Below are 24,931 nucleotides of genomic sequence, written 5' to 3'. Positions count from 1 at the left end.
TCAGTTTCTAACTTTTAATTAAGTTTCTGTGTCATTGTGTCATTCTTAGAAATTAAACAGAACAATTCACTTAACCATGAAAATGTATTGTGTGTAAATGAAAGTAACTAGTTAAATCAAATATTCTTACAGTATACGGTCTTCTTACATGGCATTGTATCCATCAGTAAAAACCTGTGTCACATGTACAATGAGTATACCAAACATTAGGAACACTTTCCTAATATTGAGTTGAACACCCCCCTTTTTGCACTCAGAACCACCTCAATTCGTCGGGGCATGGACTCTACAAGGTGTCAAAAGCGTTCCACAGGGATCCTGGCCCATGTTGACTCCAATGGTTGCCACAGTTCTGTCTAGTTGTCTGGATGTCCTTTGGGTGGTGGACCATTCTTGATTTCTTGATACACATGGGAAACCATTGAGCATGAAAAACCCAGCAGCGTTGCAGTTCTTGACACAAACCAGTGTGCCTGACACCTATTACCATACTCTATTCAAAGTCACTTACATTTTTTTTTTTAAATTCACCTTCTGATTGGTACACATACACAATCCGTGTCTCAATTGTCTCAAGGCTTAAAAATACTTATTTAACCTGTCTCATCCCCTTCATCTACACTGATTGAAGTGGATTAACAAGTGACATCAATAAGGGATGATAGCTTTCACCTGGATTCACCTGGTCAGTCTATGTCATGGAAAGAGCAGGTGTTTTGTGTACTCAGTGTACCATACAGTGAGATACAAGAAAGACAAGAATTCTGCAGGGTATAGGGGATCTGCAGCGTCCTCCTAAGGTGGTGTGTAAAGACTAAGGTATGAATAAGGTTGAAGGCAAAAACAGAGATCTAACTTCTTCATTTTGTTCTAACATAACAAAGCCCACAAAAGCCCACAGCAGACTTGTTGAATTAATTTCACAACTGCTTTTCTACAAACTGTTTGAGGTTTTTGGCATTTTCATGTCACAGGCCTTATAAAAAATAAAATGCACACATGTAAATCACACATAACAAGAAATGGTTAAGCTAAAACTCAAAACACAGTATGAAATATTTATCAAAAAGAATGACGTCATATCAAGACGATACCATTTTCAGTCATCTACTGCTAAAAAGACAAACAAATAAGTAAGTAAGAGTAAGAAGTGAATAAATCTTAGCTCTCAATGATATGAAGACAATGAGGATGTGTCCTATAACCTGTGACCAGGTTAAGGGTGGGGGTGGGGGGGCTTGCCTTGCCCTCCTAACTGGGGAGGTATCGTTTGTTTTCCCCAGGGAATGGAAAATCTGGGACGGAGTTGAAATGTCCCGTGAGGAAGATGGCAACCGTTCCGATGGAGAAGAGAGCCATGGCCACCCAGAAACAAACCTTGTCAATCATCTTCCCAATCAATACCCAGCTTTCCATTTCCTATGGGACAGTTAACAGTGAGTCAGAAGGGTGTAGAAGTGGGGACATAATAACCCACAATGTTCTATCAGGATTTCTCTCTCAGCTCATCATGGGCCAGTATTCACAAAGTGTCTCAGAGTAGGCCTTTTAATCATAATTATTTATTTTATCACAAATAAATCTGGATCAGCACTCTTTGTGAATACGGCCTTGAACTGGCTGAATTCAGATTAAATTTACCCCTGATCCCCAGGGTAAAAGCAATACTTACTGATCCAATGTCATTTGCTTGCTTTGTGCTCTCAGTGATAAAGTTGCAAGCATCCACACATTCCTTGATCTCAGGAGCAGCTTGGGCGAGGCTCTTGTACAGGCTGGCTGTGGTGCTCACATCAATACCATCCACTAGAGGGTAGCAGAGACACATCAATACCATCCACTAGAGGGTAGCAGAGACACATCAATACCATCCAGAGGGTAGCAGAGACACATCAATGCCATCCACTAGAGGGTAGCAGAGACACATCAATACCATCCACTAGAGGGTAGCAGAGACACATCAATACCATCCACTAGTGTAGCAGAGACACATCAATACCATCCACTAGAGGGTAGCAGAGACACATCAATACCATCCACTAGTGTAGCAGAGACACATCAATACCATCCACTAGTGTAGCAGAGACACATAGTTACCTAAAGGTACACTGATGATGGACCACAGTGCTAATCTTTATCCCCGCTCCTTTTCCCATTGATTGTGATACTTATTTATAATACCAAATACAAGCAAAATGCTTTATAAAACCAATTCAAATTGAGCCAGACATCTATTCAGAAAAGTGGCTTGCTGGATAATGCACATACATTACACTCCGTATTTATTTGGACAGTGAGGCTAAAACGTTTAATTTAGTTCTATACTCCAGAATTTTGGATTTGAGATCAAATGTTTAATATGAGGCGATAGTACAGAATGTTACCTTTTATTTGAGGGTATTTTCATACATATCTGTTTTACCGTTTAGAAATGAAAGCAGTTTACGTATTTAGTCCCCCGTATTTAATCCCCCAAGTTTAGTATTTGTTTTCATATTCCTAGCACACGATGACTACATCAAGCTTGTGACTCTACAAACTTGTTGGATGCATTTGCAATTTTTTAAGTTTCTGTTTAGGATTATCTTGTGCCCAATAGAAATTAATGGTATATAATGTATTGTGTTATTGTGGAGTCACTTTTATTGTAAATAAGAATATAATATGTTTCTAAACACTTTTAGAATAATGTGGGTCTTACCTTGATTACAGATAATCATTAATGAAATTTACAGATGCACAAAGATACCACCAAAACATGCTAACCTCTCACCATTACCAATAACAGAGGCTCCAACAAAACATGCTAACCTCTCACCATTACCAATAACAGAGGCTACAACAAAACATGCTAACCTCTCACCATTACCAATAACAGGGGAGGTTAGCATTTTCGGGGGGGTATGATATTTATGCTTCTGTAACCTACTCACTCATCATTATTCACAATTCAACCTAATCCAAAACAAAATAAACTGCAAATACATGCAAAAGTTTGTAGAGTCACATGCTTGATGTAGTCATTGCATGCTAGGAATATGGGACCAAATACTAAACTTTTTACTACTTCAATTAATACACTATAAGTGCATTTCTCCAAATAGTTATGACACCTTCAGATGGGGTGACTAGATACATAAAATGTGTTCATTTCTAAATGGTAAAATAGATAAAGTATGTATGAAAATACCCTAAAATAAAAGGTAACATTCTGTACTGTCGCCTCAAATAAACATTCCCCCATGTGCTACCCTTCGCTCCCTACCAGTATCTCTTTCCTTCATCTTACCAAAGGATCGTGTGAGGCCATGCCTCTCTCTCTGCTTGTCAAACATCATCTCGCTGCGTGGTTGTTTTAGCACATACTCCTCCGCTCTCTGCATCAGGCCGAAAGAGCTACGCCGTCGCTCCCTCACTCCATTCACCTCCGCCTCTGCCTCTCCATCATCCACCAGAGGGTCCATACCCAGGAATCGAGGGACAAGCTCCAGGAAGACCTGAACAGAGGAGAGGAAAGGTGGAATAGGTATTAGTTTGGCAAGAAAAAAGTTGAATATTCATTCTGATAAAGTAGCATTTTATCATATCGTATTGTTTCTTAATACAGATGACATTTACTTTGTCCATTCTATGTTTGTTTGGGCTAATGTTACAGGTGCCTTGATTTTGGTTTTGATTTCGAATTACCATGATATTACACAGTTACTGTATACATACGTGTTTGATAGTGTGAGACATGGTGTGGGTATTGGGACTGCGGAGGGAGATGTTGAGCACCACGATTTGGTTGGTGGCGATGAGCGTTGTCACAGACATGACAAAGATCAGGTACCTGGGAAGAGAAGAACAGACAGATGTGGATGGAGAGGGGATTGGGCTCTCTTATGGAGTTACAGAAATACTGTATATGGAGGAAGGCAGTAAGCAAGAGACTGGAGAAATTCTTACTCACTTGCCAATGAGAGGGACATTGAGAGATGTCTCAGGGACCTTCTGAGCAATAAGAAAGAGGAAGACAGTCTGAGCCAGCAGGACAGAGATGGACACAGTCAACTTCTGTCCCCCAGCTGTGAAGGGGACAATGGAGAGTCAGAGGGGTACAGAAGGGAGTGCAGTGCTTTTCCAATCATCATCCTCATAGATGACAACAGGCATATTATATTGTACTCTAGCAATTCCAGACATAACATGAGATTGTTCAAGTGTTTCCAAATGCTTCCAAGTGCTTTAGTTGGGATGCAGAAATCTATTGACATTCTATTGCACAGGCTAACCGAGTCCAACTAAAGTCCAACAGCATACAGTGCATTCTCTAGTTTGAAACTCAAAACCATTAAATCTATGTTGGAGCATTTCTTAAATATAAACAATTTGAAATAATAGTCAATATACAAAGCAACACTAGCAACACTAGCAACACTAGCAACACTAGTAACACTAGCGGACAACTGCTAACTTCAGTTGGTGATGGCATACTGCATCATCTTCCCGTTTCACTAACTCTAAGTTACACTCTTATACCACTGACCCTGTGCAGGTAAGAAGTAGGCCAGTACGACCAGGGAGGAGATAAGTGAGCAGGGCAGAATGATGTTGATGATGTAGAACAGAGGTTTCCTCTGGATGACCAGGTTGAAGGAGATCTCCTGGTACTCCAGGTCATCAGGAGTGTAGCGTGAGTTGATCAGCTTCCTGGCTGGCCGGTGCTTTATGGCCCACTCACCATTCTCTAACAGGTTGGAAACAAAGACACTGGGATGAGTAGAAACCATTTCATTAGGATTGGACCAGTTGACTGGTTGTGTCATTTGTTTGCAGATAGGTGTAGGCCTACAGATTGATTTTGAGGAACTACAAAGTTTCATATACTGTATTTTGGTCACACATACAGGACCAGAGTAGTAGTGGAAAACTATCGAGGGGGGTAGTAGGTTTTGAAATATAATTTTTAAAATCCATAAAAACAAAACATTGCAACATTAGTGTGTGTATACCAGTGAAGGCCTCAGGATCAATGTCCACCCACTCAATGGGCTGTTCAGTCTCCGTGTCAACAGCCAGCATGATTTCCAACTCATTTGCACTGTATGTCTGGGACCTAAAGACTAAAGTGCAGTTCTGGTAGTCAAAGGGGAAGTAGGTGATTTCTATGGCACATGTGCTGCGGTAGATAGCTGGAGGCAGCCAGTACATGTAGCCACTGGAGTAGATTAACACATTGGCATAGTAGGCCACGTCAAACTTGCCATCAATGCTGCAGAGGAGGAGGGAGAGAGGAGAGGGAACAGAGGAGGGGAAGAGAGGAGGTGGAAAGAAAGGGTAGAGAGGGCGATGAAAAGAGTTCAAGAGTCTATTGGTCAAAACATAGCAGTGCCACAGAAGGGCGGAAATCAGAATGAGGAAAAAAGCCAAAGTAAAAAGACGTTGAAAGCCCTCCTCTACTGACTCACTTGTTCTCAAGGACAATGTCAGGAAGCCACACTGTGTTGTAAGGCACACGGATAACCTCGATGCCAAAATACTCAGAGGTGTTCCAGGCCAGGCGAATATCATTCCATTGCTGTGAGAGGGAGCAGAGGGTGTAGGCAGAGTAGAGAGCGTGAGAGGATCAGAGGGAAATAAAAGACACACAGCTAGAAATCAGGTAAAAGTAGGAGAAAAAAAAATGAAATAATCTAGTCACAGACGTATGCAGGAAACACATGATAAACTAATTGAGAAGATACAATATCAAAATAAATGTGGTTAACAATGAGAGAAACACTCACAATCTCAATCCAGACATTAGTCGTGAGAGTCTCTTCCTTTTCGTTCTGTAACAGAGGAGATTACGATGGTCTGATGCAGACATTGTCTATTTTATTTGGGTAGCCTACATAACCTTACAGGAATACATGTGGAGGTGCAGTGAGATTGTGAAAGGGTAGTTGGTAACTGTGGCAGCTCTATGGAATTATGCTGGGCAGTTTGATATGTGATAATACTGTAGTGCACCTAGGGCTGTTGCGGCCACACTGTTGCCACCATACCAGCGGTCACAAGTCAAATTCCACATTACCGTTTAGTCAGGGTAATTAGGCTTCTCCAAGCTATGATGCAGCTGCTGGTCATTAGTAGCCTACCAAACTTGCTAACTGCCTGGTACTCAGCACTATATTGTCACTCTAATCACTTTTGACATCCATTCAAATGTATTCGAAAATCTAATCAAACACTTCCCATGAGCTCATGTTGCGCAACATTTATATAGGCTATGCAATTGCGGGAGAAAACACAGTGATGACCACTAATAAAAAGGATGCCATCAGCTTTCTATAGGCTAGGCCTACCATATTTATTTCTCAACTTTCCAACTACAGATGGCGCCGGGGAGGATGGCTGCCGTTTCATGGGCTCTTAACCAACCGTGCTTTTCTGTTAGTTTTCCGCATTTTTTGTCATTTATTTTGTACATAATGCTGCTGCTACCGTCTGTTATGACCGAAAATAGATTCTGGAAATCAGAACAGCGATTACTCACCTTGAACTGTACGAAGAATTTCTCTTTAATTAATCAGATGATAGGGATTTACTCCAGACACCCGAACAGGCCCTCATCCCCGTCATTCGCAGGAGAAAGAGACTGAAAAGATATCGCGGAAAGAGATCGGGGTGCCTTGTGAGGATCCGCCGATGAGTGGCTAACCTGCCCTTGCCATCCATACTACTGGCCAATGTACAATTACTGGAAAATAAATTGGCCGAACTAAAAGCACAGATATCCTACCAACAGGACATTAAAAACTGTAATATCTTATGTTTCACCAAGTCGTGGCTGAACGACGACATGAATAACATACAGCTGGCATTAAAGTGTCCGGGGACTTTAATGCAGGGAAACTTAAAACCCATTTTACCTAATTTATATCAGCATGTTAAATGTGCAACCATAGGGGAAAAAACTTTAGACCACTTTTACTCCACATACAGAGACGCGTACAAAGCTTTTCCTCGCCCTCCATTTGGCAAATCTGACCATAATTCTATCCTCCTGATTCCTGCTTACAAGCAAAAATTAAAACAGGAAGCACCAGTGACTCGGTCAGTAAAAAAGTGGTCAGATGAAGCAGATGCTAAGCTATAGAACTGTTTTGCTAGCACAGACTGGAATATGTCCCGCGATTTTTTCAGATAGCATTGAGGAGTACACCACATCAGTCACTGGCTTCATCAATAAGTGCATTGATGACGTTGTCCCCACAGTGACTGTACGTACATACCCCAACCAGAAGCCATGGATTAGAGGCAACATCCACACTGAGCTAAAGGGTAGATCTGCCTCTTTCAAGGAGTGGGACTCTAACCCGAAAGCGTATAAGAAATCCCTCCGATGAACCATCAAACAGGCAAAGCGTCAATACAGGACTAAGACCTTTTCAAAATATCATTAGAGTCACATCATGCAGCCTTACAGTGTATTAAAAATCAAAACATATACCCCAACGTTTGTAGAACAACTAAAGTTACATTAATAACTCTAAATTAAGCATATAGGAGAACCTATTTCTTTGTTAACTGCTCAACACAGAATAACAGCATGAGTACACTCCCTCACATAGTTTGGAGAAAATATCCTTTCTATTTTATTCAGGTTTGTTCAATTGTATTCTTCATACTATAAAATAATGTAAAATAATGCCACGGAATTCTAGGCAAATCTTGTCTGCTAAATGAACTAGTGTAGCCCACAGCCTAATGGAATAGCCAGATCAGGACCTAACATAAGGACAACTCAGAGTATGCTATTCTGTTCTTCTGAAATAGACTACATTTTCTTCATATCATGCTTCTTTAGACCTGTCTAAAATAAAAAATAAAATGATTTATTGCGAAGGTGTAGGCTATATTTCATGGATTTATTCGACTTTTTAAAAATGTAGACATTCCAACGGTCTGTGTGTGGAAGCCAGGAGATGATAAATGTGTTTTTGTTAATTAACGGTCAATTACCGTGAGACCGACAGTTATTTGCTTGACAATCACTGGCTGATTAAATTTCGTGACCACCACAGCTCTAAGTGCACCCCGAATGGTTGAAGCACAGGACTGTTTGGTAATGTGTATGGAATGTTGTTGGGTTGCAGCAGGTGTGTAATATGTGTGTGTATAATATGTGTGTGTAATATGTTTGGAATGTGTTGTATGTTGTTATATGGCATTGTTATGTTGCAGCAGTAAGTAAAGTCAAGTTTATTTGCATATGCACAGCAGAGGAGGCTGGTGGAAGGAGCTATAAGAGGACAGGCTCATCGTAACGGCTGGAATGGAATAAATGGAACAGAGTCAAACATGTGCTTTCCATATGTTTGATGTGTTCCATGTATTCCATTCTAGCCTTTACAATGTGCCCCTCCTATAGCTCCTCGTACCAGCCTCCTCTGATGCACAGGATACACAAGGTAAACAGGACAATGAAATGCTTGGTACAATGAAATTCTTATTGATATGCATAATGTGTGTAATGTGTGTGTGTGTACTATGTGTTGTTGGCGTTATACTGCATCAGGTTTGGTTTGTCTCTCACCAAGGAGATGAGGTTGGTGAGGATCAGCTTGACCTGCACCTCCACCTTGTCAGTGGGGTGCGCCGCTGGACGGATGTTCTTGTTGTAGCCTCTGAACAGGTCCCCAATCAGCTTAGACTCCTCATTACAACTCACTGCACAAGGCAGGGAGAAAGAGAGAGAGAGAAAGAGCAAGAGGACACAGCAGATTGCCATGGCAATATATGATGAGATATGGGTGGAGTAAAACCCATAGGGACTACAACACATAACACTTACCATTTCAAACGACCCATAACACTTAAAATGCCAAATGACCTTAAATGATCAGTGACCGATTGCTTTGCTAAAATCACCCATTGAACCCTTTTCAATTGACATGTTTGACATTTAGGTATGTCAACCCTAACACCAAAAGTTGTAACAATGTTTGTGAAAGTTTTCACAGCGCCTATAAAAACATGAACATGACATCTGCCTCACAGGAACAATAATAACAAGCCCATAGAAACACCAAAACAACAGTCGCAGACACATTTGGCATGGAGACGGAGATTAATAGTCAAAACACCGAGAGGTGCCATTGCCAAGAGCCTTGATCCTGGCCATGAGAAAAAACAATCAATATACGCACTTACCTGGTATTGTCACACCCCAGAGTATACCTGCAGTTGCAATCAAACACGTCCAAAATGAGTGCGTTGCCATCGCAAAGTTCATTGCTCTTTACGCACAGTTCCAGATTTGAGTGAAGTACAAATTCAAAGAAAGAGAAAGCGAGAGGTTATTTCCGAATGGCTCGTCGTCTCCCTTATCCCGCTGCCCCTCGTCTCGCTTCTCCAGCTGTCGCTACCCTTGGCTCGGGTTACACACCAACCGGGAAGCGCTAAACTCGGTCTTAAAGTCACACTCGGGTCGTTCATAATAATAATCATTATCATTATTCTATGGGGTAGTTATGACAACACTCCGATTATGAAGAGGACCTTTTCTGCTTGATATGTCAGCGGGTTTCAAACTAGTAATAGCCCACAACGTTCTGAATTTAGGATGGAATGGGATAGTGTCCATTTACAAAGTAGCCTATCTCTGTTTTACAAATATTGCATCTATAGGCCCAATATGCCTAGACCACAGCTGACCACTTCGAAAACGCGCGTGTGTGTGTGTGCGTGTGTGTGTGTGTGTGTGTGTGTGTGTCGACGCTACTGGTGAGCAAAGTGAACAGGTGACGGGGATCCAGTTTGGAAGCCGTTCCATTGCACTGCCCCCACTCTCTACCCGGGGAGGGTATAAATAAATAATGTCTATGCTGTGCTCCTTGCAGTTTGCACTGCGGGGCTCCGGTGAAACGGGAACAATCTCTGGGGGATTGGGGTGGGGTGGGGTGGGGTGGGGTGGGAGGATTTTGTCACGATGACGGCTGGTTATAGACGACAGATAGGACGGGGTCCCGTGAACATGAATTATATACCAGTGTGTGTGTGTGTGTGTGTGTGTGTGTGTGTGTGTGTGTGTGCTCAGATTGGAGACGCCGGATGCGCCTGTTACATTTCGTTGAGTGACCAAACACCAACCAGTGGCAGCAGAGCAGGCGCTGCAGTGACTATGTGCGCAAAATGCCGTGGAGAGATAAGAATCCAATCATCAGCATATCAGCATACAATTGTCGTTGGTATTTGATAACGACGTCAAAAAAATATTATTATAATTAAATTATATTTATACTTTGATTGACCCCACACCCTCTCTCACACACCCCATCTCTCTCTCGCGTGCGCTCATACACGCACGCACGCACGCACACACACACACACACACACACACACATCAACACTTAAGACTTATTCCAATTGGCGTCTTCGGCTAAGTAGTCGGCTAAATTCTTCACATGACCCACCCCTCCTTCCCCACATCCTTCCCCAATGAAAGCCCTTGCTTTCACTTTTCTCTCCACCAACAAATGCACAATTATGCATCCCCATTCTCTCCTGTGCACATTAGTGTGATTAGTCTATAGCTGTGTTCGAATACTCATACTAACCGCACTAACGTAAATTTAGTATGTATGTAGCGGATGTGAAATGGCTAGCTAGTTAGCGGGTGCGCGCTAGTAGCATTTCAATCAGTTACGTCACTTGCTCTGAGACATTAAGTAGGGCTGGCCATCGCTCTGCAAGGACCGCGGCCTTTGTGGAGCGATGGGTAACGATGCTTCGTGGGCGACCGTTGTTAATGTGTGCAGAGGGTCCCTGGTTCGCGCCTGTGTCGGGGCGAGGGGACGACGTAAAGTTACATGTAGTATGCTTATTAGTCACAATATGGATATAGTTAGTATGCCAAAGGTTCCCAGATGTTGTACTGAAGTTTGAAGTATAGAAGCAATGGACACTCTTTCTGTGCTTTTAGGGTCCATAATGCAATGTTTCAGGAAATTGGCATGGCTTCACAACGTTTTCAGATTTGAAGAGAATGGTGGAAAATATGCAGCTGAAGTCCGACGAGAGTGCATACAAATTTGTTGCTTTAACTAATTATGACAGATGTTAAGAAAATGTTCAGCAATGTAATAAAGTAATGACTTTTCAAATAAGTTAGGTTACATGTTATGTTGGCTGACAATGTGTTAGCTACGCTATCCTTACAAACTGCATTGCATATCATTACAGCAGTAATGTACCGGGCATGTTAGCTACCCCTATCCACCCCAGTCATAGACTGTTCTCTCTACTACCTCATGGCAAGCGGTACCGGAGTGCCAAGTCTAGGACAAAAAGGCTTTACAACAGTTTTTACCCCCAAGCCATAAGACTCTTGAACAGGTAATCAAATGGCTACCTGGACTATTTGCATTGTGTGCCCCCCCCCCCCCAGTCCCCCCCAACCCCCCCTTTTACGCTATTGCTACTCTCTGTTTATCATATATGCATATTCAGTTTAACTATTCATACTACCTCAATTGGGCCGACCAACCAGTGCTCCCTCACTTTGGCTAACTGGTCTATCTGCATTGTGTCCCTCCACCCTCCACCCACCACCCGCCAACCCCTCTTTTACGCTACGGCTACTCTCCGTTCATCATATATGCATAGTCACTTTAACCATATCTACATGTACATACTACCTCAATCAGCCTGACTAACCGGTGTCTGTATGTAACCTTGCTACTTTTATAGCTTCACTACTGTATATAGCCTGTCTTTTTACTGTTGTTTTATTTCTTTACTTTCCTATTGTTCACCTAACGCCTTTTTTGCACTATTGGTTAGAGCCTGTAAGTAAGCATTTCACTGTAAGGTCTACACCTGTTGTATTTCGGCGCATGTGACAAATAAACCTTGATTTGATTTGAGATGTATACAGAATGGTGTCGTCTGCGTAGAGGTAGATCAAATAATCACCAGCAGCAACAGCGACATCATTGATGTATACAGAGAAGAGAGTCGGCCCGAGAATTGAACCGTGTGGCACCCCCATAGAGACTGCCAGAGGTACGGACAACAGGCCCTCCGATTTGACACACGGACTCTATCAGAGAAGTAGTTGGTGAACCAGGCCATGCAGTCATTTGAGAAACCAAGGCTGTTGAGTCTGCCGATAAGAATGTGGTGATTGACAGAGTCGAAAGCCTTGGCCAAGTCGATGAATACGGCTGCATAGTATTGTCTCTTATCGATGGCGGTTATGATATCATTTAGGACCTTGAGCGTGGTTGAGGTGCACCCATGACCAGCTCTGAAACCAGATTGCATAGCGGAGAAGGTACGGTGGGATTCGAAATTGTCGGTGATCTGTTTGTTAATTTGGCTTTCGAAGACCTTGGAAAGGCAGGGTAGGATAGATATAGGTCTGTAACAGTTTGGGTCTAGAGTGTCTCATCCTTTGAAGAGGGGGATGACCGCGGCAGCTTTCCAATCTTTGGGAATCTCAGACGATACGAAAGAGAGGTTAAACAGGTTAGTAATAGGGGTTGCAACAATTTCGGCAGATCATTTTAGAAAGAGAGGGTCCAGATTGTCTAGCCCGGTTGATTTGTAGGGGTCCAGATTTTGCAGGTCTTTCAGAACATCAGCTATCTGGATTTGGGTGAAGGAGAAATGGGGGAGGCTTGGGCGAGTTGCTGTGGGTTGTGCAGTGCTGTTGACCGGGGTAGGGGTCATTTTTTGAATGGGGCATGCTTATTTAAGATGGTGAGGAAGGCACTTTTAAAGAATAACCAGGCATCCTCTACTGACGAGATGAGTTCAATATCCTTCCAGGATACCCGGGTAGGGTCGATTAGAAAGGCCTGCTCGCTGAAGTGTTTTAGGGAGCGTTTGACAGTGATGAGGGGTGGTCGTTCGACCGCAGACCCATTACGGATGCAGGCAATGAGGCAGTGATCGCTGAGATCTTGGTTGAAGACAGCAGATGTGTATTTGGAGGGCAAGTTGGTTAGGATGATATCTATGAGGCTGCCCGTGTTTACGGATTTGGGGTTGTACCTGGTAGGTTCATTGATCATTTGTGTGAGATTGAGGGCATCGGGCTTAGATTGTAGGATGGCCAGGGTGTTAAGCATGTCCCAGTTTAGGTCACCTAGCAGCATGAGCTCTGAAGATAGATGGGGGGCAATCAATTCACATATGGTGTCCAGGGCACAGCTAGGTGCAGAGGGTGATCTATAGCAAGTGGCAACGGTGAGAGACTTGTTTTTGGAAAGGTGGATTTTTAAAAGTAGAAGCTCAAATTGTTTGGGTACTGACCTGGATGGTAAGACAGAACTCTGCAGGCTATCTCTGCAGTAGATTGCAACTTCACCCCCTTTGGCAGTTCTATCTTGTCGGAAAATGTTATAGTTAGGGATGGAAATTTCAGGGTTTTTGGTGGTCTTCCTAAAGCAGTGATTGTGCTAAAGCAGTGAATAAAACAAACTTAGGGAGGAGGCTTAACATGCATGAAACCAAGGCTTTTACGGTTACAGAAGTCAACAAATGAGAGCACCTGGGGAATAGGAGTGGAGCTAGGCACTGCAGGGCCTGGATTAACCTCTACATCACCAGAGGAACAGAGGAGGAGTATGATAAGGGTACGGCTAAAGGCTATAAGAACTGGTCGTCTAGTACGTTCGGAACAGAGAGTAAAAGGAGCAGGTTTCTGGGCACGGTAGAATAGATTCAAGTCATAATGTACAGACAAATGTATGGTAGGATGTGAATACAGTGGAGGTAAACCTAGGCAGTGAGTGACGATGAGAGAGATGTTGTCTCTAGAAACATAATTTAAACCAGGTGATGTCACCGCATGTATGGGAGGTGGAACTAAAGGGTTAGGTAAGGCATATTGAGTAGGGCTAGAGGCTCTAAAGTGAAATAAGACAATAATCACTAACCAGAACAGCAATGGACAAGGCATATTGACATTAGGGAGAGGCATGCGTAGCCGAGTGATCATAGGGGTCCAGTGAGTAGTTAGGCTGGCTAGAGACACGGCAATTCAGACAGCTAGCGGGCCGGGCCTAGCAAGCTAGCAGAATGGCCTTAGAGGGACGTCGCGACAGAAGAAGTCTGTTATAGCCTCCTCGTGCGGTTACGTCAGCAGACCAGTCGTGATGGATTAGTAGGGTTCCGTGGAGTAAAAGGGGTCCAGGCCAATTGGCAAAATAGGTAGTGGCCCAAGAAATTGGCCGATGGACCCATTCAGCTAACTGTCCGATATGCTCTAGACAGCTAGCGGGCCACGGCTAGCAGGCTAGCAGGTATTCGGCTAGCAGGTATTCGAACACAGCTTATGTCTCTGCCCCTCCTCCAGCCCAACAGCAGCACAGCCACTGATAATATCCAAAGTCAATCAGTAATGGTGATAATGGAGGAACACTTACACTATTTCCCCTATACCCCAGTAGTTTATCAACCCATACATCTAAGATGGGGCCTACTATCTACAGGATATGTCATCAGGTTTTGTCAGGATATATCTGACGTCAGCGTACGTCCAAATACTGTAGGTCTACAGCCAATCACAGCATTTATAATTTTAGTCACATAGGAATTTGGCTTGTCACCAAAAACACTCACACACTTTTACAGATGCACAATCGAGAGCATCCTGTCGGGCTGTATCACCGCCTGGTACGGCAACTGCAATAACCAACCGAGCCACTGCCTGTTCACCCCATTTCCATCCAGTGGGCGAGGTCAGTACAGGTGCATCAAAGCTGGGACAGAGAGATTGAAAAACAGCTTCTATCTCAAGGCCATTGGATTGTTAAACAGCAATGATGCGTTGTGCAGACTGCACCCCCCTCTGGAGAGCCTTGCGGTTGTGGGCGGTGCAGTTGCCGTACCAGGCGGTGATACAGCCTGACAGGATGCTCTCAATTGTGCACCTGTAAAAGTTTGTCAGTGTTTTTGGTGACAAGCCACATTCTTTCAGCCTCCTGAGGTTGAAGATGCGCTGTTGCGCCTTCTTCACCACACTGTCTGTGTGCGTGTACCATTTCAGTTTGTTGGTGATATGAACACAGAGGAACTTAAAATTTTCCACCTTCTCCACTGCTGTCCCTTCGATGTGGATAGGGGGGTGCTCCCTTTGCTGTTTCCTGAAGTCCACGATCATCTCTTTTGTTTTGCTGACATTGAGTGAGAGGTTATTTTCCTGACACCACACTCCGAGGGCCCTCACCTCCTCCCTGTAGGCTGTCTCGTCGTTGTTGGTAATCAAGCCTACCACTGTTGTGTCGTCTGCAAACTTGATGATTGAGTTGGAGACGTGCATGGCCACGTAGTCGTGGGTGAACAGGGAGTACAGGAGGGTGCTGAGAACGCACCCTTGTGGGGCCCCAGTATTGAGGATCAGGGGAGTGGAGATGTTATTTCCTACCTTCACCACCTGGGGGCAGCCATTCAGGAAGTCCAGGACCCAGTTGCACAGGGCAGGGTCGAGACCCAGGGTCTCAAGCTGTCACGTTCCTGACCTTATTTCCTTTGTTTAGTCTTTGTTTAGTTGGTCAGGACGTGAGCTGGGTGGGTATATTCTATGTTTTGTGTCTCATTGGTTTAGGTGTGTCTGATTGGCCTGATATGGTTCTCAATCAGAGGCAGGTGTTTTACGTTGTCTGTGATTGGGAACCATATTTAGGTAGGCTGTGTTCACTGTTTGTTTGTGGGTGATTGTTCCTGTTCATTGCGTTCTTTGTTTTCACTAGGTTCACATGTTCAGGTCTTTAGTGTCGTTGGTTTCATTCTGTTTATTGTTTTGTTCGTGTTTATAAGTGTTCCAATAAATATGGAAACGTACCACGCTGCGATTTGGTCCTCCTCTCTTCCACCTAACGACGGGCGTTACACAAGCTTAATGATGAGTTTGGAGGGTACTGTGGTGTTGAATGCTGAGCTGTAGTCAATAAACAACATTCTTACTATAGGTATTCCTCTTGTCCAGATGGGATAGGACAGTGTGCGGTGTGATGGCGATTGCATCGTCTGTGGACCTGTTGGGGCGGTATGCGAACTGAAGTAGGTCTAGGGTGTCAGGTAGGGTGGAGGGGATTTGATCCTTGACTAGTCTCTTAAAGCACTACATTATGACAGAAGTGAGTGCTACGGGGTGATAGTCATTTAGTTCAGTTACCTTTGCTTTCTTGGGAACAGGAACAATGGTGGCCATCTTGAAGCATGTGGGGACAGCAGACTGGGATAGGGATTGATTGAATAAAATCAATAAAAGGGCAGACTTTATGGAGTTATTGATTGACAAGCTCATTTGGCAAACTCATTGGCAAATTATGCAATTTAATCAATTGCAGGAAAATATCCTATGACAAACCTTTGTTGTGTGTGGGTTTTAACATGGTTAACATCACCATGACAGCAAAAAACATCTAAGTGACCCCGCTGCTTTCTTTTATCTGCAATTGATTGGTCTTGGCGCATATATTTGGAAATCCCCAAAACATTGAGTTCAGTAGTATGTAGATGACCATGGGACTCGGTAGTGCACGATGAGTGTGTGGACTGTGTTGACCTGCCATTGGATCAATAGTGGAATTTTAATAGTATAGAGGGCATGATAACATTGTCAGAGTATAGAGTCCACATTGGATGATAAACAAGCAACAGACAGGAACAACAAACAACGTTGTGCTGCCATCCTGTTAACAGATTATTTTATTACAATGGTTAAGATGGATTTTCATTGTGTTCCATGGTGTTATTTGCCCCCTAGTGGAGCTTTCTGGTACTTAGAATGTACGCAAACAGGAAGTAGAGAATTCGTTCTACATGCATAGAAGCAGCTAAAAACAACGCTACAGTGCAGGTCTTTCAGTGTAGCTATTTCTTGTCACGCTTCAGCCTTGGAAAATATTTGTTTGTAAGTTCGATTCAAGCATTTAGCTAGTGATGATAATCTTGTTATTGATAGAGTTGTTTACATATCAATGTTGGTTGGTTGCATTTACTCACACAAATTGCAATGCTTTTCATGTATGCCGTTAGCTGTATTGCTTTGCTCGTGCGTCATGCAAACGAATTGTAAAATATACAATACTGTAGTTTTGTTACCGATTCTAGTGTAATATGCTTTGTTATTCTACATAGATGGTTGTACATTATTAGAGTAATGAAAGGAGTTAGTCAATTACCATATGAGTAACAATTAGCTATATGGTTTGGCATCATGCCAGATGCATGGTACCTTAGCACGTGCTTTGTATTCATGCAACTTCAAATGTATAATGTACAGCTACAGTATGTCGGTCTGAATTGAATACTAAAGTATATTCTTTTCTGTATTTTGCAGTTTTACAACATAACCGTTTTCAATATATTCATTCAAGAAAAGTCACGCCTTGGGAGTTTTATTGAAGACTTAGTTGTTAGCTATCTGTCTAGTTTTGCATGGGAACGTAACTCAAGGGCAGAATAGTAAAAAAACATCATCACGGCGGGCTCAAGCATAACCACACACGGTGGTTTGTTTCTACATTCATCAGCCAACAAAGCCTCTGTTCCTATGGAAGACCAACAGTCTACGGTACAACAACCAGAGCCAAGAGTTCGACAGAGAGAGATGGAGGAGCCTCTTCAGCACATTGGGACCAAGTCTCAATCTACAAGATCAAGGTCATCAAAACAGTCAAGCAGATCCTCAACGGCGAGTTCTGCAGCCATCAAAGCACGCGCCAAGGCAGACGCAGCTCGTGCACAAGTCTCCTATGCTGAGAAGGAAGCTTCTGTGATGAAGCAAAAAGCTGACCTCGAGGCAAGTTTATATGTTCTCCAATTTGAGAGAACAGCTGCTGCTGCATTGGCTGAAGCTGCAGCCTTTGAAGAAGCTGTAGGATCAGAACGCAGAGAACTTCACAAAGAGCTAGACACAGGGACACAGCCCTTAAGTCCAGTCCAGCGTACCTGTGAGTATGTGCAACAACATGCTAGGCCCTACTTTGCTGAACTTCCATTTGAAGTGGAGAAACAAGAGCTTAGTGTTGACCCAGCTACATACCATAATCCAGAAAGTAGCAAACAACAGAACATGAGCAGAGACTCTCCGTTCAAAAGAAATGAACAGCAGCATGGTGTAAATGGGAAACAAGCCCACTTCCAGTCACACACACAAAGCGTCCCTGAGTCACAAGTGGCACCAGACCTCATCAAGTACCTCCTACGCCGTGAGATGGTGAGTTCCGGACTCCTGAAGTTTGATGATCGCCCTGAAAATTATTGGGCATGGAAAGCATCCTTTCTCAATGCGATCAGAGACTTGAATTTATCAGCCAGGGAAGAGTTAGATCTAATTACCAAGTGGCTAGGGGCAGAGTCGTCTGAGCAAGCAAACAGAATTAGATCTGTACATATTTTCAACGCAACAGCAGGGCTTAACATGGTCTGGCAACGACTAGAAGAGTGCTATGGTACACCTGAAGTGATCGAGAATGCACTGTTGAAGAAAATTGATGATTTTCCAAAATTGGCTAACAAAGACAATCACAAACTAAGAGAACTAGGTGACATTCTTCTCGAACTGGAGTGTGCTAAAGTAGAAGGGTACCTTCCAGGCCTCGCTTATCTGGACACATCTCGGGGGGTAAACCCTATAGTAGAGAAACTTCCATTCAGTTTACAAGAAAAATGGATTGAACAGGGATCCAAATACAAGGAGGACTATCGGATAGCATTCCCACCATTCTCGTTCTTCTCGAGATTCATCAGGAACCAGGCGAAAACTAGAAACGACCCCAGTTTCACCCTCTACACCTCAACTAACCAGGTGTCTATGAAAAGTGAGAAACCTGCCAGGTACAGCAGCAAGACACCTGTGACTGTATACAAAACCGATGTGTCATCTGAGCCCTCAGACCACCAAACCAAACCCAGTAAGACAAAGATTGAAAACCCTGACCATCACTGCCCGATACATAACAAACCTCATCCTCTTAAAAAGTGTCGTGGGTTTAGATACAAAACTCTAGATGAGCGCAAATCATATCTCAAAGAGAATGGAATTTGTTTCCGATGTTGTGGGTCAACTCAGCACAGAGCTAAAGACTGTAAGGTGTCAATCAAGTGCTCTGAGTGCGACAGCGACAGACATCTTGCTGCTCTGCATCCAGGCCCAGCCCCTTCAAATACAGACACTGCTACAGCAGAGAAAGAGCATGGCGGGGAGCAAGGTGACGATGCTCTTCTATCTGTCACCTCAAAGTGTACGGAGATCTGTGGTGAGGCAGTTAATCCAAGATCATGTTCAAAAATATGCCTAGTTAAAGCTTATCCGGTTGGGAAAAGAGAGAAAGCTGTCAAAATGTATGTAGTGCTTGATGAACAGAGTAACAAATCTCTGGCCAAGACAGAGTTTTTCAATCTCTTCAACATCAATGACAACTCTGCTCCATACACCATGAAGACCTGTTCTGGGGTAACAGAGACTTCAGGCAGGAGAGCCGTCAACTTCATGGTGGAGTCTATAGACGGACACATGCAGCTATCTCTCCCTACTCTGATAGTGTGATATGATGCCAGACGATAGGACGGAGATTCCCTCCCCCGACATTGCGTATCATCATCCCCATCTGCAACCAGTTATGGACAAAATTCCAGCTGTGGACCCAGACGCTCCCATCCTCCTGCTCTTAGGACGAGACATCTTAAGGGTACACAAGGTACGAGAGCAAATCAATGGGCCCCACGACACTCCTTATGCACAGCGACTCGACCTCGGGTGGGTCATCGTGGGTGAGGTCTGTCTGGGAACGGCTCACCGACCAGCCAATGTTAACGTGTTCAGGACAAACATACTTCAAAATGGTCGCACATCCTATCTGAGCCCTTGCCCTGACATCATCCAGGTAAAAGAGAACTACAACAGCGTAGCTCAGAAACACATCTCTCCCTCTACAGTGCACTCGAGAGATCCGAGCACAACTGTGAACACAGACAGCCTGGGATGTTCCGTGTTCGACAAAACACAAGATGATGATAAACCAGCACCATCAGTGGAGGACAAAGCCTTTTTGGACATTATGGACAAACAGGTTTTCCAGGATGATGGAAACAACTGGGTGGCTCCACTACCCTTTCGCCCTACTCGACGTCGCCTTCCTAATAACAGGGAGCAGGCCATAAACCGTCTCACATCGCTTCGCAGGACTTTAGACAAAAAGCCTGACATGAAGCGTCATTTTATTGACTTCATGCAAAAGATGCTGGATAATGACCAAGCTGAAACTTCACCGCCACTAGAGGGAGACAAAGAGTGTTGGTATCTACCCATATTTGGTGTTTACCATCCACAAAAGCCTGATCAAATAAGAGTAGTATTTGACTCCAGTGCTAAGTGTCAAGGCGTGTCACTTAACGATGTTCTGCTCAGTGGTCCAGACTTAAACAACACACTCTTGGGTGTCCTAATGCGCTTCCGCAAGGATTGCATTGCACTAACAGCAGATGTGCAACACATGTTTTACTGTTTTGGTGTACGTGAGGATCACAGAGATTACTTAAGGTTTCTCTGGTATGAAGACAACAATCCAGATAGAAACATAACTGAGTACAGGATGAAAGTCCATGTATTTGGGAACAGCCCTTCACCAGCTGTAGCCATCTACTGCATGAGACGAGCAGCGCTACAGGGTGAGAAGGAACACGGATCAGAACCCAAGCAATATGTAGTAAGGAACTTCTACGTCGATGATGGGCTGACATCAGTAGCTACTACAGAAGAAGCTATCAACATTCCAAGAAAAACACAAGCAATGTTGGCAGAGTCCAACATGAAACTACACAAGATTGCATCCAATAGCAAAACAGTTATGGAAGCCTTCCCTATGGAGGACCGTGCAAAATACTTAAAAGACCTGGACCTCGGAGTGGATCCTCTCCCCTTTCAACGGAGTCTAGGACTTTCCTGGAACCTGGAAACAGACAGCTTCTCATTCCAGGTGTCCCACAATGAGAAGCCTTTTACGCGGAGAGGCATCCTGTCCACAGTGAATAGTCTTTATGACCCCCTTGGGTTCGTGGCTCCAATAATCAATGCGAGACCCCTAGTGTCAGTGTCAACCGACCCTGACATGCCTGCCATTCTCACACCCTCAATGTTACTGACACAAAAGACCAGCGCTACCTCAGCCCCTTCTGGATACTTCAGCATGAACGACCTTCATGGAAAACAGTGGAAGCAAGTCCAGTGTCTCGCTGACACCTTTTGGAAAAGGTGGAGACAGGAGTACCTGACAACGCTGCAGAGACGCAGAAAATGGACAGCAGAAAAGCCAAATGTAAAAGTGGGAGACGTTGTCTTATTGAAAGACAGTCAGGCACACAGAAATGACTGGCCAGTCGGGCTTGTGGTCAAAACCTTTCCCAGTACTGACAAAAAGGTTAGGAAAGTAGAACTAAAAATTGTCAAGCAAGGAGCTGCTAAGGTGTTTCTGAGACCAATCTCAGAGATTGTTGTTCTTCTTTCTGAAGCATCCTAGAGACAAAAGATACAAATAGAAAGGACATTATTTGTTTCTTGATATGTTTTATTTCATAGTGGCACAATTTCATTATACCAGGCGGGGAGTGTGCTGCCATCCTGTTAACAGATTATTTTATTACAATGGTTAAGATGGATTTTCATTGTGTTCCATGGTGTTATTTGCCCCCTAGTGGAGCTTTCTGGTACTTAGAATGTACGCAAACAGGAAGTAGAGAATTCGTTCTACATGCATAGAAGCAGCTAAAAACAACGCTACAGTGCAGGTCTTTCAGTGTAGCTATTTCTTGTCACGCTTCAGCCTTGGAAAATATTTGTTTGTAAGTTCGATTCAAGCATTTAGCTAGTGATGATAATCTTGTTATTGATAGAGTTGTTTACATATTGTAATGACCTGACTAGATCATAAAAGAACAACTGTCCAGACAGAGGATTGACACTTTACACAGGCTACTGGCTACTGTTTGGCCGTAGCCCACGCCAAATAAATGAAAGATAGCCCACAAGCCAATCGTGACCTTCTCTTGTGAAGCCCAGACTTAAGAGAGAGAACAAAGGCAAAACCTGGTCTTAACTTCCAATGCTCCATCCCCCTGCCCAACCCCCCTCCACGCCACTCCGCCAACCACCAGGATGCCCGGCATCAGAACATTCCAGGCATTCCCGTGATTGGCAGATAGCAGGTTGACTGACATGTCGGACCCCGCGAACACAACCACCTACTAGCCTAACACATAACACACAGCTGTCTGTGCGGGTCGCTACACAGCCCCCCCACCACAAAGTCCCTCGTCCCCGAGGGAACAAACAAAGTCTCTGAAGCGACCCGGAGGTCTCCTTTGCCTGCGTGGCCGTGATGGTCGTAGAGTGCCCCTCTGGGAACCAGGGGATGAAGGCAGGGATATGGGGGACAAGGAAGCGGGAACGGGTAATACAGTCCGTGGCTCTGGGGAACCACGCGGTGACACAGGGGGGGAGACAGGGGGAGTGGGCTGTCTGGAGCCTTGTCTGCGGCACCTGGGGGTGGGTGCCTGGAGAATGGCATTGCCAGAGAGGGGAATTGTGGGGATTCCTGGGGTTTGGGGAGAAGAGGCCCCTCTGTATGGGGCTAACCTGTCCCGGTGCAGTGCCACCTTTCTCCCCCTGGGAGGAAGCTGCACCCGGTAAACAACCTCCCCTACCCTCTCCAGGACACTGCAGGGTCCCACCCAGTGACTGTCCAACTTGGGGCATCTGCCTTTTTTCCTTAGCGGGCTGTAGACCCAGACCAGCTCCCCAGCCACAAAGTGCCTTCCCCGGGTGTGCACGTCATAGTTCCTCTTCTGCCTCACACCTGCATTCACCAGCTGCTCTCTGGCGAAGGTGTGGGCTGTCTCCAGGCGGTCCTGGAGTCTCCGGGCATACTCCGGCCCCGGGGGAACATGAGGGCTATCCAGGGGCCGACCAAATGCCATCTCCGCAGGGGTGCGGATCTCTCTCCCCAGCATGAGGAGGGCAGGCGTGCAGGAGGTGGAGTCTTGGACAGCGGAGCGGCATGCCATGAGGACCATAGGCAGGTGCTTGTCCCAGTCACGCTGGTGTTTGGAAGAGACGATGGCCAGCTGCTGTCCAAGCGTTTTATTGAAGCGCTCTACAAGGCCATCACTTTGAGGATGGAGAGGAGTAGTGCGGGTCTTGTGCATACCCAGCCTCTCACACATGGTGGCGAACACACGAGACTCAAAGTTTCTGCCCTGGTCGCTGTGGATGGACTCTGCAGCTCCAAACCTGCTGAACATCCCCGCTGTCAGGGCGTCGACGATGGTCTCTGCCTCCTGGTCAGGCAGAGCATAGGCCTCGGGCCATTTTGTGAAATAGTCCATGGCCGTGAGCACCCAGCGGTTTCCACTGTCTGTGGTGGGGAACGGCCCAACTACATCCACTCCCACCCTCTCCATGGGAGCCCCCACTGGGAACTGTTGGAGCTGAGCATGAGAGCGGCCTGGGGGGCCCTTTCTCGCTGTGCAGTTGTCACAGCGGCGACAAAAGTCCTCCACATCCCTCTTGTGCTGCCCCCAGTAGAAGCCCTGACGGAGACGGCGCAGTGTTTTTGTGACCCCAAAGTGTCCAGTCCCCACCCCGCCATGAGTACTCTGGAGCACAGCCTCCCGCAATGCTTTTGGGACCACCACCTGCCACCTCTCCTCTCCCGTAGCTGACTCCTTCCATGCCCGCTGTAGCACGCCATCAGCCAGCCGCAGTCTCTCAAACTTTGACCACAACCCTTTGGTCGCGAGTGAGAGCGCTGTCACCTCTTCCCATGGTGGCCTCACCTGCGCCTCTACCCACTGTAGCACTGGCTGTAGGTCTGTGTCCCGTCCCTGCTGCTGCCGCCATTCAGCCATGTCGACAGTCTGCAGCTCACAGCAGACAGGCCCGCTCGCCCGACACACTGTGGCACAGACCCCCTCTGCACACAGCTCTCTCTCCCGTCCCTCTCTCCGTTCACAGTGGCGGCAGCCGTCTGCAGTACAGGGCCGACGGGACATGGCGTCGGCGTTGGAGTGGCGTGCCCCTGCCCTGTGCACCACCGTGAAGTCATACGGCTGAAGCTCCTCCAACCAGCGTGCCACCTGGCCCTCTGGCTCTCTGAAAGACATGAGCCACTGGAGAGCAGAGTGGTCAGTCCTTACAGTAAAGGGCAGACCACCCAGGTAGTACTTGAAGTGTTTGACGGAAGCCACAACAGCCAAGAGCTCCCGCCGGGTGACACAGTAGCGGCGCTCATGTTTGTCAAATGTTTTGCTGAAGTACGCCACCACTCTCTCCCCCACTGGCCCCACCTGGGCCAGCACCCCACCCATGCCCACATTGCTCGCGTCTGTGTCCAGGATAAAGGGCAAGGTGAGGTCAGGGGGGGCGAGCACGGGGGCCTCGATCAGTGCACGTTTGAGGGTGTTGAACGCCTCCTCACACTCCACTGTCCAAGTGAAAGCTTTGTCCTTCGGCAGCAGGCGGTTCAGTGGAGCAGCAACGCTTGAGAAGCCCCGTACAAACCTCCTGTAGTACGAGGCCAGGCCCAGGAAGCTCTTCAGCTGACGCTGGTCGGTGGGGGTGGGCCAGTCTCTGACAGCCCCTACCTTGTCCTCCATGGTGCTGATCCCCTCCTTCCCCACTCGGTGGCCCAAGAAGGACACCTCTCTCCTCATGAAGTGGCACTTCTCGGGGTGGAGCTTCAGACCTGCGGCAGCCACCCTCTCCAGCACACGCCGTAGCGCCCCCAGGGCTGACTGGAAGGAGCTGCCATGGGCCAGGATGTCATCGAGGTATACCAGACACTGCTGTCTGGGGATGCCATCCAGCACCCTGTCCATCAAACGCTCAAAAGTAGCTGGAGCGTTGCACAGGCCAAAGCACAGGACCTTGAACTGCCAGTGTCCTCTGTTA

The 24,931-nt window shown here is 45.6% G+C and overlaps 1 protein-coding gene across 2 annotated transcripts; it reads right to left on the bottom strand.

The window, feature by feature from the left end:
• Positions 1-9,761, bottom strand: LOC129816842 (acetylcholine receptor subunit gamma-like). 2 transcript variants are annotated; one of them, XM_055871781.1, is made up of 11 exons: positions 9,181-9,761; positions 8,564-8,697; positions 5,769-5,813; positions 5,451-5,560; positions 4,995-5,254; positions 4,529-4,729; positions 3,953-4,067; positions 3,718-3,832; positions 3,290-3,497; positions 1,673-1,806; positions 1-1,419 (listed from the first exon to the last, which is right to left on the bottom strand). In XM_055871781.1, exons 1-11 carry the CDS (start codon positions 9,260-9,262, stop codon positions 1,252-1,254), a joined length of 1,572 nt encoding a protein of 523 aa, XP_055727756.1. In that variant the 5' UTR covers positions 9,263-9,761; the 3' UTR covers positions 1-1,251. The 2 variants fall into 2 exon arrangements, with proteins under 2 accessions (XP_055727756.1, XP_055727748.1); XM_055871773.1 differs by having other exon boundaries at positions 8,564-9,267.
• Between the last annotated feature and the right edge of the window lie 15,170 nt (positions 9,762-24,931).

This window comes from Salvelinus fontinalis, chromosome 2, assembly GCF_029448725.1.
Source record: "Salvelinus fontinalis isolate EN_2023a chromosome 2, ASM2944872v1, whole genome shotgun sequence".
NCBI classification, from domain to species: domain Eukaryota; kingdom Metazoa; phylum Chordata; class Actinopteri; order Salmoniformes; family Salmonidae; genus Salvelinus; species Salvelinus fontinalis.
Note: the sequence above shows the minus strand (reverse complement) of the source record. Positions and strands in the feature narration are given on the sequence as shown.

What these genes read in the sequence shown, in the direction of transcription:
- LOC129816842 (XM_055871773.1), bottom strand. Translation starts at nt 8,824, where the DNA reads ATGGTAAGTGTTATGTGTTGTAGTCCCTATGGGTTTTACTCCACCCAT. An exon ending in CTAATGTCTGGATTGAGATT is followed by an intron (nt 5,561 to 5,768) that starts GTGAGTGTTTCT and finishes TCCCTCTCACAG; the next exon opens with CAATGGAATGATATTCGCCT. An exon ending in TGTCTCACACTATCAAACAC is followed by an intron (nt 3,498 to 3,717) that starts GTATGTATACAG and finishes TCCTCTGTTCAG; the next exon opens with GTCTTCCTGGAGCTTGTCCC.